The sequence below is a fragment of the Halichoeres trimaculatus genome, unplaced genomic scaffold (genome assembly GCF_033239565.1).
Source record: "Halichoeres trimaculatus isolate MK-OKI-2021-1 unplaced genomic scaffold, fHalTri1.1 fHalTri1_scaffold_2, whole genome shotgun sequence".
Taxonomy (NCBI): Eukaryota; Metazoa; Chordata; class Actinopteri; order Labriformes; family Labridae; genus Halichoeres; species Halichoeres trimaculatus.
This window is the reverse complement of record NW_027437180.1, coordinates 30,332,763-30,350,588: the sequence shown is the minus strand read 5'-3', so window position 1 is coordinate 30,350,588 and position 17,826 is coordinate 30,332,763. Positions and strand designations below refer to the sequence as shown.

The window sequence follows — 17,826 nt, the reverse complement described above, 5'->3', positions numbered from 1 at the left end:
CTTTTATAACGTTTTCATTTATGCACTGTTGCTTGAAACTTATGATACAGGAAAAAGCCAGACCTGTGTCTGAGACCTATGTGGATGTAGGCGTAGGAATACCTCAGTGGTGGATGATAAAATGAAATGATTTATGCTAAAAGTCTCTCCACTAGTCCTTGCACCTGCCATGACACGTGCCAGAGAGACATCAAAGAATTGTCTCAAGGAGGCTCGTTATTGATCCCATATGCATATGTAGTATGCATATGGGATATGGGACCCTAGACTCACAAGAACAAAGAGTAAAAAAACAAGAACAAAGAGTAAAACTGTTTGACATTCGTCTGCAAACTAACATTTTACATCACCTTAGACTCATTAAGAGTCTTTACATTTGTTTAGACACGTAAAGAAAATTCAACTCTCTAATCTGCTGTGACCTACTGGATTATAAACCGGGCAAAGCAAACAAATCCCCCAAGGCTTTCCGAATCCCCCTAAAGCCCATTTTAACTCTGTGCCAATTGTTTTGGTTCCATTTCTTTGATTGATTACATATTTGATTGGACACATGACCCACTAAGGGCTTTAAAGCTTGTCCTGCATTGTCACCTAATCCGGTGTTTGTGTCTTTTGGCCTCAGCATGCTGCAAACAAAGTAGGTCATAAATTTTATGAGGATAAATCTGTTTATAGCTGTTCCAGACAGCTTTGATCAAAAAAGGGGTGAAAAGCCTGCCATCAGCCTCTTCCTGGCTGAAGTCTTCTGCATCCCCAATCCCTCTCACAGAACTCTGTGTTTTGTGTCACTGTGTTCTCAAATGTAATCCATCATACAAATAGGTGTAACAGCACACACTTTCAGACAGTTTTGCCTCAGGGTATTTATGGTGCTGCAGTCTATTGGATAAATGAAAAATGATGGAGGAATGAAAATTTTGCTTGGAAAGGACATTCTGCCAGGAAAAAAAAAACATGTTACACAGCAATATGACTATCACCATAGATTTTACATGTACAACAGGTGACAGGTAACCGTGTACAAAGTGTATCTTCAGGGAGGGAATTTGTCAATTTTTGTCAAGATCCTGAGATGGTATCTGGAACACAACGTTACCTTTAATAAAGTAGGGCCTCATTTGATTGGACACAATGCTAGGTCTTTTAACAACATGTATGACTTTGCTTGAGGTGTTTTTTTTTTTTTAATCTCTCATTCATTAAGATAGTTCTCAGAATCACAGATGTCGAAGAAATCTGAACAAAAAAAGCATGGTTGAGCTGTTTTTGGTGCTTTAAAGCAAAAGTATGTCTCATTGGGTCCCACCACTGTAGCAGAAGCCAGTACTCCTAAACCTTCCAGGGTCTGTTATTACTTTATGCTCTCTGCTGACTTTTGTTTATAATATTATCAGGTTTCCACACTTGCGCAAATAATATCTCTCCAGCTTGAAATGTGTGCATCCTCTTTAAATCATCTCAGTTTTTGTACTACAATGTCTAAGTCGGGATTTTCTTGAAGAAAAGGGTAAAATAAGTACCCTTGAACTGCCTATATATGTTTTCATGACATCTACTTTAAAATGTAGAATAGCTATCTAAGTCTTTATTACAAAATAAAATAAATATGCCTGATAGGCATAAATGTGTTAATTAAATACGGCTGCACATGACCATTTATTGGCTCTGGTAGTCTAGTTAATTAAGTATTTTTAGCGGATGCACAAAAACCTACAGGGTGGTGTAAAGTGTAACACGCTTTTCTAAAAATAAAATAAAATAAATCAATGGATAGTGCACACCAGTGATGACATACAGGCTGACAGCCATATTTTGCTGCTACTCTCAGCGTGCTCTGTTTTCGGGCACCTGACTATTGGAGTAAAATCACACGACCAGACCCCAGAGACCCCCCCTCCCTCCCTCCGTCCTCCTCACGGTGATCGGCATTGATACAGCAGCGCCGGTAGGGGCGGGGCATTGCAGCAGTGCGCCTCTCGAGCTGTCTCCGGTAATGTTCTATAGGATACACACGCCCCTCTCCGCCCCTGCCGCGAGACAGGTGGTCGGACTGTATGTCTTCATCCGCGAGCGCTCCCTCTTAAAATAAGAAAAAACCCACACACATATCTGTTTACAACAGCGAAGGGTCGGTTGGCGCGAGCGCGTCCCCGATGGACTCCCAGCGTGTGACCTACCCGATAACCGGGCGGATAGCGGGAGAGGGGGGCACCAACCGGAACGCACGAGGAGAGCCCCGCCGATCTATTAGCAAATGTTTTCCAGCGAATCGCTCGAGCTGCATTTCACGGGAGGGGGTCTACCGAGGGAGGAATGAGATGCGCGAGTGAAAAGTTGACACGATTTTGGTGGGAATTTGCATCTGCGAGGCGGCAGGACCATTTGTGACTATCCTCCGGTCTGGAAAGTTCCCCTTGTGTGGAGGTTCATTATGGCTTCAGGCGCCGGTAAGGCTGCACAGCCCCCCGGGCCGGGCTCCACCGTTAACGGGACTGCGGCAGACTTCCAGAACATCGAGCAAGAGCTGTACGACTACCAGATGCACAGCAAGATGTGCAAGAAGATCGCTCAGCTCACCAAGGTAAGACCTGCCGGTGACACCGAAAGATGCGCGCGGCCGCTCGGATGAACGCACGCGCTGTCACTGAGTGTGTCAGGTTGATTGGATGATCTGAATGCTGCCTCGCGCTGCTATCACGCTGGAGCATAGTTACTTGGTGAGAACGTGACCTGTAATTATCCTCTGGTAGATGATATATCAGAGGGACACGAATAGAGAGCACAGCGTGTATCTAAAATTAAAAATCGACCATTTAATGCATTATCCACAGAAAACAAGCCTATAGACAGAATACATACAGCTAATTCTTGTACTTTTACGTGCTTAAACATTGTGGATAATAACTCACATAATTACCTCCTGGAAAACTTGGATCAGGGTTCAGTTGCTTTCGTGACAGACAGTAATCAGACATCCGGGATCACTCAGAGCTTTGGGTGCAGGCTGCTGTTCTCCAACAATCTGAGAGCCAGAAGCTTGTGGCAGCAATTAAGAGAGAAGTGTTTGTTAATCTGCGTATTATCTTTGCAATGCATCGGTCCATTTGAAATTGACCAAATGACAAATGGCTGCACATTATACATGAACAAATCACTATTATACATCCCTGACTGATTGAGAGACAAAATCAGGTTTACACAGGTATCAATTTACATTTTCACTGAACCAATAAATCCAGCAATCACCCAGTATTAAACCAGAAAGGGCTTAATGCTTTCAGTTAAAATGCACCAACTGAGTAATTAGTAACATTTTGACATTACACAGTTCTCATTAGCACCAACAGATTAGTGTATGGAGGATGCCTCACAGCAGCAGCAGTAATAACAGTGTCTGTTCCTGCTGCTTTTCATACAGTAAGCAGAGCTATATGGGGATTCTCCCTCTCACTGGTGCACAATAATGCTTACAGAAGCAGGGCATGACCCATCGCTTGTTGAGCTATGACAATTACTGATGACTGTGCAGTTCCCATCTTCCCTTATGGGTTCACTTTTGTGTGTGTGTGTTCGTGTGTGTGTTCAGGAACATGCAATACATGCTGCAGTTGTATTGTGTGTGCTGTTTGGAAAGCTTCGTCTTCCTCATAGGCAGCCACAAACAAAGATGACACAGAGGAGAGGTCAGCACTTGTGTCTGTGCTTGTTAGACAAATCCGCCAGCCAAGTCTTCCTACCTCTCATGCCCCTCTGCTCCTTCCATCCTAATAAAAATAGAAGACAGGACTTGTTTCTCTCTTGAATATTTATGCATGCTCTGCCAACCCTTAGGACCACAGAGAGTAGATCTGAAACCAGGAGCTCTGATGAAATATAAGAATCATCACATCGGGTATTTGGTGTAAGCACTTTCTCCGAGCTTGGGGATGCTAGGAATGTGACACACAGTTTATTGGAGTGTTTTGAAGCAGTGAAGAGGAAGTGGGAAATGGGTCAGCTGTGGTAACCTTATATATTTAATACCCAAACCCCACATACACACTCACACACACTTGTACTCAACACACCTCCTCTCACTCCACCACTTACCCATCCACACACACTTGTGCTTGACTTACACAGCCCCCTCCCCCCTCCACAGAGAGTGTGGTCTGTCCCGGTTGAATGGGTGCTGCTTAATATAAACCAGTAGCACGTCGAAGTGTGTTTACATGGCAGACCAAGCCAATGGGAAGAACGAAAGGACTGGCCAGGCCAGCTGTTGTGAATGTTCACATAAGCTTGTGCGTGAATGGGCAAACACACACACTCATGTGAGTGAAAAATAGTGGATTACAATGACCCACAGTGGCAACAGTAGCATGAAAGTGTGTGTTTGTGTTAATATATGCGTACACACTTTTGATTGGCGGCTCTAATTCTGTCCATGTGTTTTCCTGTCCTCAGCTAGCTTACACTATAACAGCTCTTCATGCTTTGTAATCCAGCACAACTGGTTCTCACTTTGATATGTGTAGGTATTTTGTGTGTATTTGTGCGTGTAGGTGTGGGCTGATGTAAGAGTAAGTGTGTGCTTGCTTGCCTGCCTGCTTCTGTGCCTAACCTCTACTTTGTGCACCATCTCTTCACTACACATCTCACTTCTGTTTCAACAGCCCTGTCGAAGCTAGCTCCTCTTTACACTACAGACAGAATATTCATTTCATGCTTTGCTGACTATGAAGTTATTGTCAATAAGCACAGCCACTGGCTGCTGAGGCTACATGAATAACATCATTGACTGGCACAATCAATATGGGGATCTGGAGACAGGATTTATAGTGGCAAAAAGCTCTGGCTGCTATCTGCCCACACTGCTACTACGAGCCTGTCAAGGATCTACTTCTCAAAGACAGAGTGAGAGTATGACTCTCTTTTTTTTTAATCAAACTGGATTTAAATAAACATTAAAGCCTTTCTAATATTTTGAATTTAACTATTTTTTAACACCACGTAGCTGTCTCCTAAACTGTTAATGAGACACTGCAAATCCAAAGCTAACTTAGCTGCTAACCTTAAGATAACCTAAATAACACACATTACTGGACGTGGCAGTAACAATGTTTATTCAAAGTAATAAGTAGCTAATGCTAACTTTGGCTAGCATTGCTAAAAACAAACAAACAAACAAACAAAAAAAAACCTGTGGTCAAAATCAATTAAACCAAATGAACCACTGAACAATACCCTATAGTTTCAATTCCTTGTTGGGAAAACATATATGTCCCCATAACTCTAAAGTTTGCTATTAATATGAATTAAGCTGGTAACTAGCTAAGCAAATTGTTGCTAGCTTAAGTTATCATGGTTTCTAAGGCCACAGATGTTGATTACAAGAAAACAGACAATGCTACAGCTAAACTTTTAGCCATTGGCCTATTTAAAGTTGTCTTTCTTAGGCATTAGCCTTAATTGGGAATCAAGCCAAATAGTGATAATGAACAAGTGCAGTTAAATGTGTGAAATGTTATCCCTTTTCATAATGGTGTTTTTTATATCCAGCATTTTTGTTTTGCCATGAAATAAAAAATAATTATGTGAGGTGCAAAACGATGATCTAAATATGTTCCATATAAATATTTTTTTTAGAGCAGGAAGTATAGAGACAGACAAAAGTGGAACACAGAATAAGTAAAACTCAATGTGATTTATTTATTAAAACTACAATCTTTCAGACTCCTCAGTTACACATACACCTACAGTGTATGTGACATGTATATAACCTGGCTTTCAGTATTCTGGTGAAGTCACTTGAAACTTGATACTACTGCATGCAATCCCTGTGTATTAATACCTTGTTCTGAACTTGTTTTGTCAAAATTTGTTGTGTATAAAGCCCCGATGGCTTCCACCCAGGGATGAAGGGGCCTCATTTCCAAACATCAGTGCCTGACCTCAATGATGCTCCAGTGACTAAATGAGAGCAAAATTCTGCAGCCAAGTCTTGTTTAAAAAACAATGGTGAATCATAGACACAGAACTAATCTTGCATTTTGGAAAGAGATCTAAAAACCTGCATCATACCACTTGTCACCTATCTTCAGTTTTCTCCAAACAAGTTCCAGGAGAGCCCTTGCTGAGTCTTCCTCTCTCCCGCTTTATTTCCTCCCTCCATCATTAGTCTCACTTTCAAACTGGGCATCGAGGACAAGCCAAGAGCAGCACGCACACATACTCCCTAAAGAGCCTGCCCTCAATTCCAAGTCCCCTTTCATGCCTCTGAGTCACGAGTAAGAGTTTGTGAGCCAAAGTTCATGCACTATGATGTGATTGACTACGAGGCATCTCACAATGTTTGACAGACAGCGAAAGGAGAGGAGTATGTTTCTGAGTGGGATATGGGAAGATGCCCATCATCAATATTTGTTGATTGATTATAGGAAATACAACACAGATGAATGGGCATCCGAAGTGTTGAGACCATGTGTGTGCAAAAGAGATGTGGTGACATGTGCACACAAGCGCACACACAGGGAATGTCCAGGCGTGCTGTGCCAGCTCTGTGCTGCAGACAGAGAGGCGTCTGGGTAAAATATGAGCCTATGTGTCCCCTGCATAAACACACATACATACACACAAACACACACCTCTGTTAGTGTGTAAGTGAGACGTCAGGGTCAGTAGGAGTAGATGATGACACTGTAGACATAGTGCAGAGGGTAAAGTGAATAGTGGGTAGAAACAGGACATATTTCAGGTGTTAGTCAGTCTCTATATTGGTCTGATGTGCTGGCAGGCAGAAGAATCACTGCATGAAGCTGCAGTGGCTGAACCACATTAGCATACAGGACTTTGTTTACAGTACAAACACAGTTTGTCAGTGTTGCTGTTTAACCTCTATTATTTGGGTTTGGGGATTATTCTGTTGCCATGTCAGTCAGTGTCACTCTGTTTGTTGTCAGGAAGCAGTCAGCTCAAAATGTAAGCTCTATTGTGTTATATGAGAACTGTTTGTGCCAAATTCTAGATATTTGCAAAGGGCAGCTCATTAAGTGAATATTGAGGAAACAACTGAACAGTAAAGATCTGAACAGTAAATATGTAAAACATACCTGATTAAAACCCTGGTTCCTGAGGAAAAACAACAAATGAATGAGACTGAAAATGGATTAATACTCCCTATCTGCTCATTTATCAAGTTAAAGGCCTGATTTTAATCATTTCTTATCGGAAGTCTGCAGCAAAATCTTTCAGCGTCAGCTTAAGCTCAAGAATGATGGACACTTTCTTCTTGAAATTATTCTGCAGTTGGATCCAAAAATAGCAGAAGTTCTCTATGAAAGCACTTTTCCTCAATCCTTTGACCCAAGGGACAGAAAAACCTTTAAAACAATCTTTTAGCTATTGTGGAAAAATCCCAAAATAATCATGAAGTCCTTAGACAGGCTGAGCTGAGAATAGAAAGACAATTATGACAAGATTTACTACAAACCAAAGGATTGATCACTTATCATATGTAAGAGTGGAGGCTTGTCCATAACTTCCAATAAAGTAGCAAAATGATCCAGATGTTGCAAAAAACAAACATTTCTATTCATAGTTTACAGGATTACATCCAGGGTAGAAATATCAACTCCCACTGATTCTCCGTTTGCTTGTCATGGATGCTCTCCAGGTGATTTACTCCCTGAACATGAAGAATGAGGAGCAGGAGGCGGCCCTGCAGGCCTTGAGCCACGCTCACCACGAGGAGCTGCACCGCATCCTGATGGAGACGTGCCATGAAGGGGAAGGGTCGGCGCTGAGGACACGCCTCCTCGAGCTGCAGGATTCCCTGGATGAGCAGCAGAGAGTAGGAGCTCAGGTGTGTGTGAATAAATCAATGTCTTTTTGTGTGTGTGTGTGTGTGTGTGTTTGGTGTGTGTGTGTGTGTTGGCTTGACCTGCTGATCATGAGATAAACTGACCCGACTCAAGGACATGTTGTATTGCTGCTTTTTGATGTCTTTACTCCCAGGGGAGCAGCCAATCAAACATGCCCCTCATGTGACCTACAACAGTCAGCCTCATTTAGATAGTCTGTAACTGCAACACGTCCAAGACTTCATGTCTTCGTGTACATGCAGCATGCCATGAAGAAACATCATCATAAATCATAAATGCCCCTGTAAAACAACTTAACAGCTAAAGACATCAAAAATTCATACAGACCTGGAAAATTCAGTCTTAAATCATCCACCATATGTTGCCTGTTTTTGCTTTTCAAAATTTTCAACATCATCGGTCAAACTAGGAGCATTGTATCACAAGAGTCTTAACACCCACCAGCAAATGCAGCCCCACCTCCCCACATGCTCATTTCTCCAGTACAAAGGCTCAGCTTTTGTAAAACAGAGAGTAAAAACACAGAAATGTGGCTCAAAAGGTTTTATATTTTTGGTGACCAGAGGCATAAACATAATCCCTGAGCAGTGCAGTCTGACGTGGGCTACAGCATAATAAATACATTGTTAGTTGTTGGAGGAAAACAGTATTAAAATTGGAGCAGTGCTATAGAGCCACTGATACATATGTTATGATGATACAACTATACAAAACTGCATAACTTTAAAAAGTTTAATGCAACTCTTGTGAGCACATATCTGAAAGTATACTATCAACAAACAAAGCTCTGATTGGATGAAGATTGCAAAGTGACGCTTTGTGGGTCTTGAATTACTGTCAAATACAGCCACCATTGTCTTTGAATAGCTAGTTCACCTTTTGCGAAATGTCTTTGAACAACAGTTTGTAGATGTTTTTTAACAGAAGAGAGCAGTTTGAGGATTTCTGAAAGTGAAGCATGATAAAGGAATTCAGCTGCTCAAAGTTCAGGTTCTCCTTACTTGTATTTTTCTGTCATGGTCATCATGCCCCAGATGTTAGGTAACAATTTGGGATGGCCCCGGGCTACCACCTGGACTTCCATTGCAAAGTGATGTTGTTGTAATACTTGGAAAATGTGATTGGCCATAACCTGTTCTATATGTTATAGAGGGTCTTCCCCTGGATAGGGTAATGTTAGTACGGCAGCATGTGTTAATCCAAAACCTGTGTAAATTACTCAGAATTAGTGGAATTAGGTTGCTACCCTTAAACTGTGCACCAATAATGAGCTGGGCGGTCCCTTTGTTCCTCTTTAGAACATAGGATGTGGTGTCCATGATTTCCAAAAAGAACATCACATTTTGTTTTGTCGGACACCAGACAGTTTTACATTTAAATCGGCCTATCTAAATTTCTGGGGTTCCTGGATTATATCTAAATATTGTTTTTATATTTGTATTGTGCAGATTGATTGTTCATTGTTCACAGACAATGATTTTTGGAAGTTCTTATAAGCCTCTGCAGTGATTTCCACTTTAGTCTTGTGCTAATCCTTATTGTAATGCTGTCTTAAGAGTCTGAAGATCACAGCCATTCGTTTGTTTCTGGTTTTTAACCTTGTATCTTTTCCACAGAGATTTTTGAAGGTTCTCTGAAACTTTAATGATGTAATGTCCTTTAGAGGATGAAATACTGAAATTCTTTTGAATTTCAAGCTGAGGAACATGATTGTAAGTGTTTGAGCTTCTAAAATCTTCATTTTTGAAAGAATCTGCCTCTTAAACATCCTTTTTTGTAGTTGTGTTTCTAACCAATTGCAAATTTGCCTAATTAGCTAGGAGTTCTTGTTCCTCTCTTGTTTTTTTTTTAGCATTACACAACTTTTTTTAATGTTGCCACTGCCTCCAATCTTTTGAAACAAGCTACTGGCATTTCATTTTTATTGAGCGCACATTTTTCAACAGTTGATCAGTTTCAACATTTGAAATGTTTTCTTTGCACTTTCTTGATAAAACATTGAGAAAAGTAATGTTCCTAAACCTTCAAATTCCATTAACATTTCAAAGACATAGCTATAGATATAGATTTTGCACTTTTGCATTGGCTTCATTTTTCATCATCAGAGGTTCCTGCTTGCTCATGCATGTTTTTGGATCAATTACTTTGAATGTGCTTTATGTGATATGTTTTGCCCACAGGTGCAGGCAGACTTTGAGTGCTTCCGTATTCATGTAGAAGAGAGGGAACGTGAAACTGAGGCTGAGCTGAGGAAAGAGTTTGAGGAGAGACTCCAAGCTGCAGAGGAGGAGCTCCAGGAGGTCAAAGCCCAGATGGGTGATGCCCAAGAAGAGAATCTACGTCTGAGCAAAGAACTGGAAAAGGCCGGGGAGCAAATCCAGGAGTTGGAGGCCAAATGCGAGGAATTGCAGACGACCGCTGATGAGGAGAGACAAAGGGAGGTGGAGGAGAAGAAGAAAGAGGAAGAGGAGAGGCAAACAGGGGAACTGGAGGACTTGGAGAGAGTGAAAGCGCTCTTAGAGCAGGTGAAGGAGCTGAAAGAGGAGAGAGACAGAGCAGAGGTGGAGAGGAGGCGAGCAGAGAAAGAGGAACGGGAGCAATGGGAGCAAAGGATCATTGACCTGAATGAGGAGAAAGAGGAGATGAGGAGAAAGATGGAGGCAGAGTGGAGAGAGGAGCGACAGAGATGGGAAGAGAGGGAGGAGGAGGAGAAGAAAGGGATGCACAGCGCTCTGAGAGAGAGGGTGAAGAGAGCTGAAGCAGAGGTGGAAAGTCACCTGGAGAGGTTTGCTGAGAGCAAGAGGAACACGGTCAAACTGCAGGAGCGGATACAGGTAAACACAAACACGTTTTACCGATAATTCTTTTCTTTAGTCTTAAAAAAGAATCCAAAGCTGTGGAAGGGGAGATGTGAGGAAATCAAAATGCTGCAGATTCCCTCTGCTAATGATGGTATTAATGGAAAGGGAGGCAGAGAGAAAGACAGAGAGAAAAGAGAGGTGGGAACTTCCCTGTGTAAACCACAGGCTGCCCTCCATGAGTGCTATTCCCTCTGCCAGCTATCTGCTAATGAGCAGTTTGAGCAGGATAGATTTGCTGCACCACCACCATTACCACCTCGTGGATGAGCATTAAGAAGCCCTACGAGAGCTGGCACAGAGCTGACATAAGCCCTGGCAGTAAACCATTAAAGGCTCACAGTTGGGCCAGATAGCTCCCTGACTCACCACATTTTCTCCCATCACATCCCCTGTCTCTCTAACTCCAGGTCTTTCTCTCCTTCCTGCTTGTCTGTGTCAAATTTGTGTCAGCTTCTCTCCCTCCCTCACATTTTCTTTCTCTTTTATACTCCCCCATGCGCTTTGTAAACCCACAACACTCTGCTGCATCAACCCTCCCAAAAAATAAATCATCAGGACCTGGAGGAGGAACTGGAGCTGGATCGAAGGCGTGTGTCAGAGGCAGAGGGCGTGGCTAAAAGGGCGGAGGAGGAGCTGGCGGTGGCCAAGGAGAGGCTGCTGCTGCAGGAGGACGAGCTGCAGAGCAGAGCAGGTGATCAGTCAGTCTCACCTGTCGGCTGGAGAAATCTCTGCTGAGCTCAGTGCATTTCCATTATTCATTGTGACTCAGGCTGTGCTAATGAAGTTACAGCCACACACCATTATAATATATACAGAAAAATGCATCACACACACATTATTCATCCTCCAAGAAAGGGAACAGTTTCATCAAAGTGTCATCATACCCAGTCAGCAAAATGCTCAGAGTTTTATTTATTGCATGAGAAAGTTTTTTGTTTTCAGCGCCTCCTCGCTCAGTATCGGTCCATTGCTTTTATTACATATAATCAATCAATCCATGCTCGTGCACATTTTCTGTGCATGATCAAGCTCTTTTTCAAGCTCTTTTTTTTGTTTACTTGATGTGTTTTCTGTGTGTGTATGTTTTCAGAGGAGCTGCAGAACAGAGGAGGCTGTGAGGTGTGTGTGTGTGCTGAAGTGGAGGAGCTGAGGAGTCAGGTGAGCCGTCTGCAGAGCAAAAACAGAGAGCTGGAACTGCAGAGCAGCGGCAGGAACAGCGACCACGCCCGGCAGATACGCCAGGTAAAACACACACACACATACAGAAGATATTTTTAGATATCATCTGAATGTTTCTCATAACCAAAACCCATTATGTTTAGATTTAGCCAAAACAAATGAATGGAAACAACATCTAAGATCACTACCTAAAAAAAAAAAGTATTTGACTTAAGACGTTTCCAAAACAACACAAAAAATTGAACAATAGAAGCTTGAAAAGGTAGTGCAGACCTCCGCCAAGCATATTGTGAATGTCACGCAACACTTTAGTCTCACTTTAATGTTATACTTCCTTTCAGCAGACTGTCTGCTACAATCTGGTGTTAGTTGCAGGTTTGTGGGATAATTTGTTGCCAGACAGCGTTTAAAATTATGATGACCCAGTACATATTTCATGTTCTGTATCTTAGTATCTGGAATATTGCCAGGATCTGGATTGTGCTTTCACATCTGTCAGAAATTATGGTGACCTTGTCTCGTAGCATTTTGCAAAGCAATCCAACCATTTATTGTGGAGTTATATACACATATGGTGACAACGGCCCTATCTCACAGCGATAAAGAATCCTTTGATGAATTCCTGGGTCCAGATGGTGATCTGGATCACCTCCAAAATTTAATCACTTCTGCCTTATCCCATTTTGAACATTTCCTGAAGATTTTATCAAATTCTGTTTGTTACTTTTTGAGTAATGTTGTTCACAGACAGACAAACTCTCCCAAAAATGGTAAAGGTAACAATGCATCAATGAGTAGGGATAGGTACCTTTCACACTTGAAACAATACGATACCGATGCCTGGTACCTGGCAACAGGTACTGGTACTCAACAATACCAATTTTCGGTACTTTTCTGTGTTTATGTGGTACAAAATAACAATTTGTTTAGTAATTGAATATACATTTTTTTCAACTTAACATATTTATTTGTCAATATGTAATCTTGTAATGTTGTGTTCATGTCCAGCATGGAAAATCACCTACTCTTCCTCTCCTTCACAGTCACAAGGATGCGTTTAGGTACCTAAACATGGTACCTTTTGATTTTACGTGAATCGGTACCCGGTACTTTTGACAGAATTCGGTCGGTACCCATAAAAGTACCTAGTTCGGTACCCATCCCTATCGATGAGTGGATTTTGCTTAACATCAGTGCTGCTGGGTTGAGTTTAAAGTCTTCTAGGTTATTGCACAAATAGTTCTTAAATAAGTCATCTGGAGATGTCATTGTGGGGTGTGGGCAAATGTATTGCCCATTTTTCTCAATTATTGACATTATTTGGATATAGTAGTCTATTACATTTATCTTTTTTTAAACATAAATGTCAAATGATAGTTTAAAGAACCCTTACTTGCAGACCTATTTGCAGTGAGTGTGATTTCAGACTTGTTCTGTGGGTATTGGCTCTTAAACCTTGTCATTTGTTTCTGCAGCATGCTGAGGCTCTGTCCAGCCTGCGCTCTGAGATGGTGAGAGCCCAGACTGAGGAATTGCGTCGTATCCAAAAACATGCTGACGACGAAAGAGACAAACTGCAGAAGGAAATGGAAAAAGAAAGAGAAACCCTCCAGAAGGAACGAGAACAGGAAAAAGAAAAGTTTGAGAAGGACAGAAACAGAATGCAGAGGGAGAGAGAGGAGGAGAAGGAGGTGCTGCATAAAGAGGTGGATGAGAGGAAAGAACATCTTAGGAGAGAAAAGGAGGAGGAGGTGGACCGGCTGCGGAAGGAGCTGGAAGTTGAGAGGGTTCGCGGTCGCTCGCAGTTGGATAAGAACATCGAACAGGTGGAGCAGGAGAGAGCCAATGTGCAGCAGAAGCTGGAGGAGGAGAAGAAAAGATTGGTAGAGAAGGCTGAGGAGGACAGGAGGCGGTTGAAAGAGCAGGTGCGGAAGGCAATAGAGGAGGTGATGAGGAGGCACGCTGCTGAACTTCAAAGTGTCCAGGAAGCACTGAGCTCAGAGAAGAAGACCAACCAGGAGGTCAGTAAAACGTCTGATGGGATATTTCATTCAAGTGATAAACACTGCTCGCCAAGTTTAGGTTCAAGAACACATTTACACTCACACGGTTAGACCTGAGTGCTGCACTTCACAGAGTTACAAGCACAGACATGAGCGATTGACGGTTTTACAGTAACCACATTTAGCTGGTATGAATCCTGAATATCAGACTGATCTCATTTTGAAATGTTAAGACTTCATTGGTGCATGGAACAAGTCCAGCTCTGTTGCTTTTGTGAATGTTTCTCATAATTTGAATCCACTATGTCAAGAATAAGCCAATACAAATAAATAGGAACAACATCTAAGATCACTACCTAAAAAATTTAGTATTTGACTTCAAACATTTCTAAAACAACATCTAAGATGGAACACTAGAAGCTTGAAAAGGTTTTTTTTTCACCTTGCATTTTAAGATGCAACTAGAAAAGCACTCAGAGAGCGCAGACCTCCACCAAGCATATTGTGACTGTCACACAACACTTAAGTCCTACTTTAATGTTATACTCCCTTTCCTACATATCAGATTGATCTCATTTTGAAATGTTAAGGTGCATGGAACAAGTCCGTCTCTGTTTCTTTTTGACTGGACGTTGTAAACTGTGTTAAGACTGTTGAAACCTGATCATTGAAATACACCTCAGACATTCAGATGTTGACTTCAGGGATTTTGTTTACATGTGTGCCTCGACCTCCCATGACACTTTCTCGTATTTTATTTTTAAACTAAAGCTGTCAGACTCCTTATTCTAAGAGCATTTAATCTGACAGTGCCATAAAGGACAGGCTCTCTTATGAAAGAGGACACAGTTTTTCCAAATGTGAACTTAACAGAATTTAAAAATAACCTGCTGTGCAGCTGTGGCAACCAGCTCGTCGTATAGACTTTATCATTTTAGGCTGGGATCTGATTATTTCTTTTTTTCTTCAAAAAAGGATGAACTGTTTAAGAAATAATTTCCTTTTTCATTCTGTCACAGCTGTGACAGCCATACTTTCCCTTCGCTCTATCTGTGTGATGCAAATGAGCGTTTTGTAGAGACTGAAGAAAACACAGAAACCAGGAAGAGATCCTGCATCTTTCTTTCAGCAGCAGTTTTTGATTCTGTGTTAAACAGGGAATCAGCTTGCTACAATAAATAGCAACTGACAACCCCAAATGTGAAGAAGGTTTGTTCTGTTATCTGCATTTTGGGTTGTGACCTGTGTAATTGATCACCTATTTTGGCTCCATGTCAGCAGCTGCTCATATCATATGGCCCGTCTTAAATCAAATGATTTTAAAAGAGCAGAAAAGGTACAGTTACACATTTTTTTAATGAGATAAACAGATAAGATCTTCAAAATCCAGATTTTTAAAATTTAATTTCAGTTACTCTTTCCACTTCTTTCTCTGGCTGGAAACCACAGCTTCTCACCTCATGTGTGACAAATTCTTGTCCAGGCAATAATGTTGTTTGGCTGAAGTGCTAAAGAGATGAAAAGTCATGTGTTTGATAATAGTTTGACTGACTTTCCCTTGAAGGTGTGTGCCCATTTAGACTTAGAAAGGAGACGCAGCGAGGAGCTCCGCAGTGCACTGGAGAAGGAAAGAGAGGAGCTGAGGACAAAACTGAGAGACGCTACTAATGAGGTTAGAGATCACTGCATTTGTGGAGTGTGTATTTTTATCAGATAAATCTAAATATAGTTTAATTGATCAAAGCCTTTCATAGATATTTGAGGTGAGAGTTTCTGTGCTTTCAGATCTGCAGGTTGGAGTCAGTCATCCAAAAGCAGGACAAGCAAGAGAAGGTGGCCCCTGAAGCTTCACCCCCATGTGGGCCCCAGTGCTCCCGTCTAGAAGAGGAGCTCCACCAGACCCGGACTCGGCTGGCTCGGATACAGGAGGAGGCAGAGAAGCAGCGTGACAGACAGCAGAGAGACATCACATCCCTGAGAGCTGACAAACACCGGCTGGAGGAGAAAGTCCTGGAACAGAGCCGACTGAACGCAGAGAGGAGTCTTCTAGAGCAGGGCCAGCGGCACACCGAGGACCGGATCAGGTAGCAAAATCAACATCGACCTGCCAGAAGTGCTTAGGCTAACATTACAAAGTCTGTACTCTGCTTTAATCATCCTCTGCCCTCCTGTTAGCAGATCATACAGGCAGATCAAAGCTGAGGGTCACACCAACCATATTTTGGCTCACTTTAACCTACAGCATCATCCTTCCTCTCATTTTCACCAAGGGTCATTTGAAGAAGCTTTATTGACATAATATGTTTGATCAGAGCAAAACATTTAAAGACATCAGCTGGAGCAATAAAAAAGATGCATGATGCTACAAATGAAGCACCAAACAACATCAGTGCATCAGCAAATATGAAATCAATATCACATGAGCCGTAATGTCTTTTAGAAACCAATTAGCCTGTCCTGTCTCATTTAGTGATGTAAAAACGAGCAGCTTTGTTTACATTATAAACTGACATCTATTACACATGCTCAAAATGGCACTTGGCTTTGATTTGAAGTGATTTTAACATCTTTAGCATCTTTCTTTATAAGTTTAAATGCAGTTTAAGAGTTTTACATCAACATAGGTTTACTTTCCTATCAAATTCCTGTTATCACAAAACGTGCAGATGTAATGCTCCTGAAGTATTTTTCATCATCTGTATTTGTGAAAAATGAAACCAAGTTTGTGGCTTAATCAATTTTTGGGGAGTCAAGTTATGAAAGAGTGAATATAATCACCATGTCTGTTCAGCCTAAAGCTTAGACACAGCCCACTTAAAATCCAGTAGAATCCACAATGACATGATTACACAGTGGATTGTAGCAGGAAGGTATAAACAGCATTTTTGTGTGTTGCGTACCTCCGCCTCACTTCCTGCTTTGCTGCATGCCTGCAGGGCAGAGTGTGAGGATCGTCTCAGAGCCGAGTTCAGGATCGAGATGAACGCAGCCGTGGCTGAGAGCGAGCAGAGATGGCAGAACAGAGAGCAAGAGATGCAGATGCAGATTTCTGAGCTGCAGAAGCAACTGAGCGAAGCACAGGTGAGTCTCCCTCCAGGACTTGGGGAACCATCTGTGGTTCTGGGACTTCAGCTGTTTACTAGAGGTGTCTAATCGGCCTGATGATCACAATGTAATCTCATTTAGTTTAAGTTTTAAAGATGGAGAGGTGTCGATAACATGAGGTTCAGGACTTATCCAGATGATGATGACAACTCAGCCACTTTTTGCTGAGTTAAATGTTTAAAGGACACTTTTGATTATTATAGGCTGCAGCTAGTGAGTGTTTTATCTTGAAATGAAACATTAGCTGAGCCCCAGACTTTATAGTCTTGGGGACTTTGTATTAGAAGTATTTGAAAAGTTAGAACGATGTAAAATGTTCACCAGGCAGCAGGAGTGAGTCATTTGAGCTGCATTATGTAGGATCCATCTGGATTTCTTGTCCTGTGTTGCGCTGATTTCCCCATTCCCCTTATTTATGGAAGTGTGCTGCTCAATTGCTGGAGTACATTTTTAATTAGTTCTATAAGCCTTTTTTTCTCCTTTTTTTTGCACAATGAAGTCTGATTATTCTAATAATTTATTTCAAGAAAGCTGCCTAAGTCTGCAAAAGTCTTTAACAAAAGCAACATCTCCATCTAATTGGATGCTTTCTACGAAACCATCATCTGGGGATTACTTTGACAGAAGCAGAGAGATTTTAATATCTTTTGCTCACATTTTTTATCAAAAATACAGGCGGAGAAAAAGAAGGCGGGCTCAGGAGACGATTGCCATGGCAACCCCGAAATTGACAGGCTGAGGAAAGAGGTCCAAGACACCAAGGAGATAAACAAGAAGCTGAGGGATCTGCTGCAGGTGCACAAACACACAAAA

At 41.8% G+C, this 17,826-nt stretch overlaps 1 protein-coding gene across 2 annotated transcripts in view; it reads left to right on the top strand.

Moving 5' to 3' along the window:
- Positions 1–1,981: 1,981 nt before the first annotated feature.
- The window catches only part of fam184b (family with sequence similarity 184 member B), a 28,547-nt gene continuing 12,702 nt past the window's right edge, over positions 1,982–17,826 (top strand). For both annotated transcript variants that reach the window (XM_074697079.1, XM_074697072.1), the window contains exons 1-10: positions 1,982–2,584; positions 7,658–7,846; positions 10,046–10,699; positions 11,282–11,417; positions 11,817–11,968; positions 13,381–13,926; positions 15,473–15,580; positions 15,694–15,992; positions 16,845–16,989; positions 17,689–17,808. In XM_074697079.1, coding sequence (XP_074553180.1) covers positions 2,435–2,584; positions 7,658–7,846; positions 10,046–10,699; positions 11,282–11,417; positions 11,817–11,968; positions 13,381–13,926; positions 15,473–15,580; positions 15,694–15,992; positions 16,845–16,989; positions 17,689–17,808 — 2,499 coding nt within the window. In that variant the 5' untranslated portion in view covers positions 1,982–2,434. The remainder of the gene's footprint in view (positions 2,585–7,657; positions 7,847–10,045; positions 10,700–11,281; positions 11,418–11,816; positions 11,969–13,380; positions 13,927–15,472; positions 15,581–15,693; positions 15,993–16,844; positions 16,990–17,688; positions 17,809–17,826) is intronic.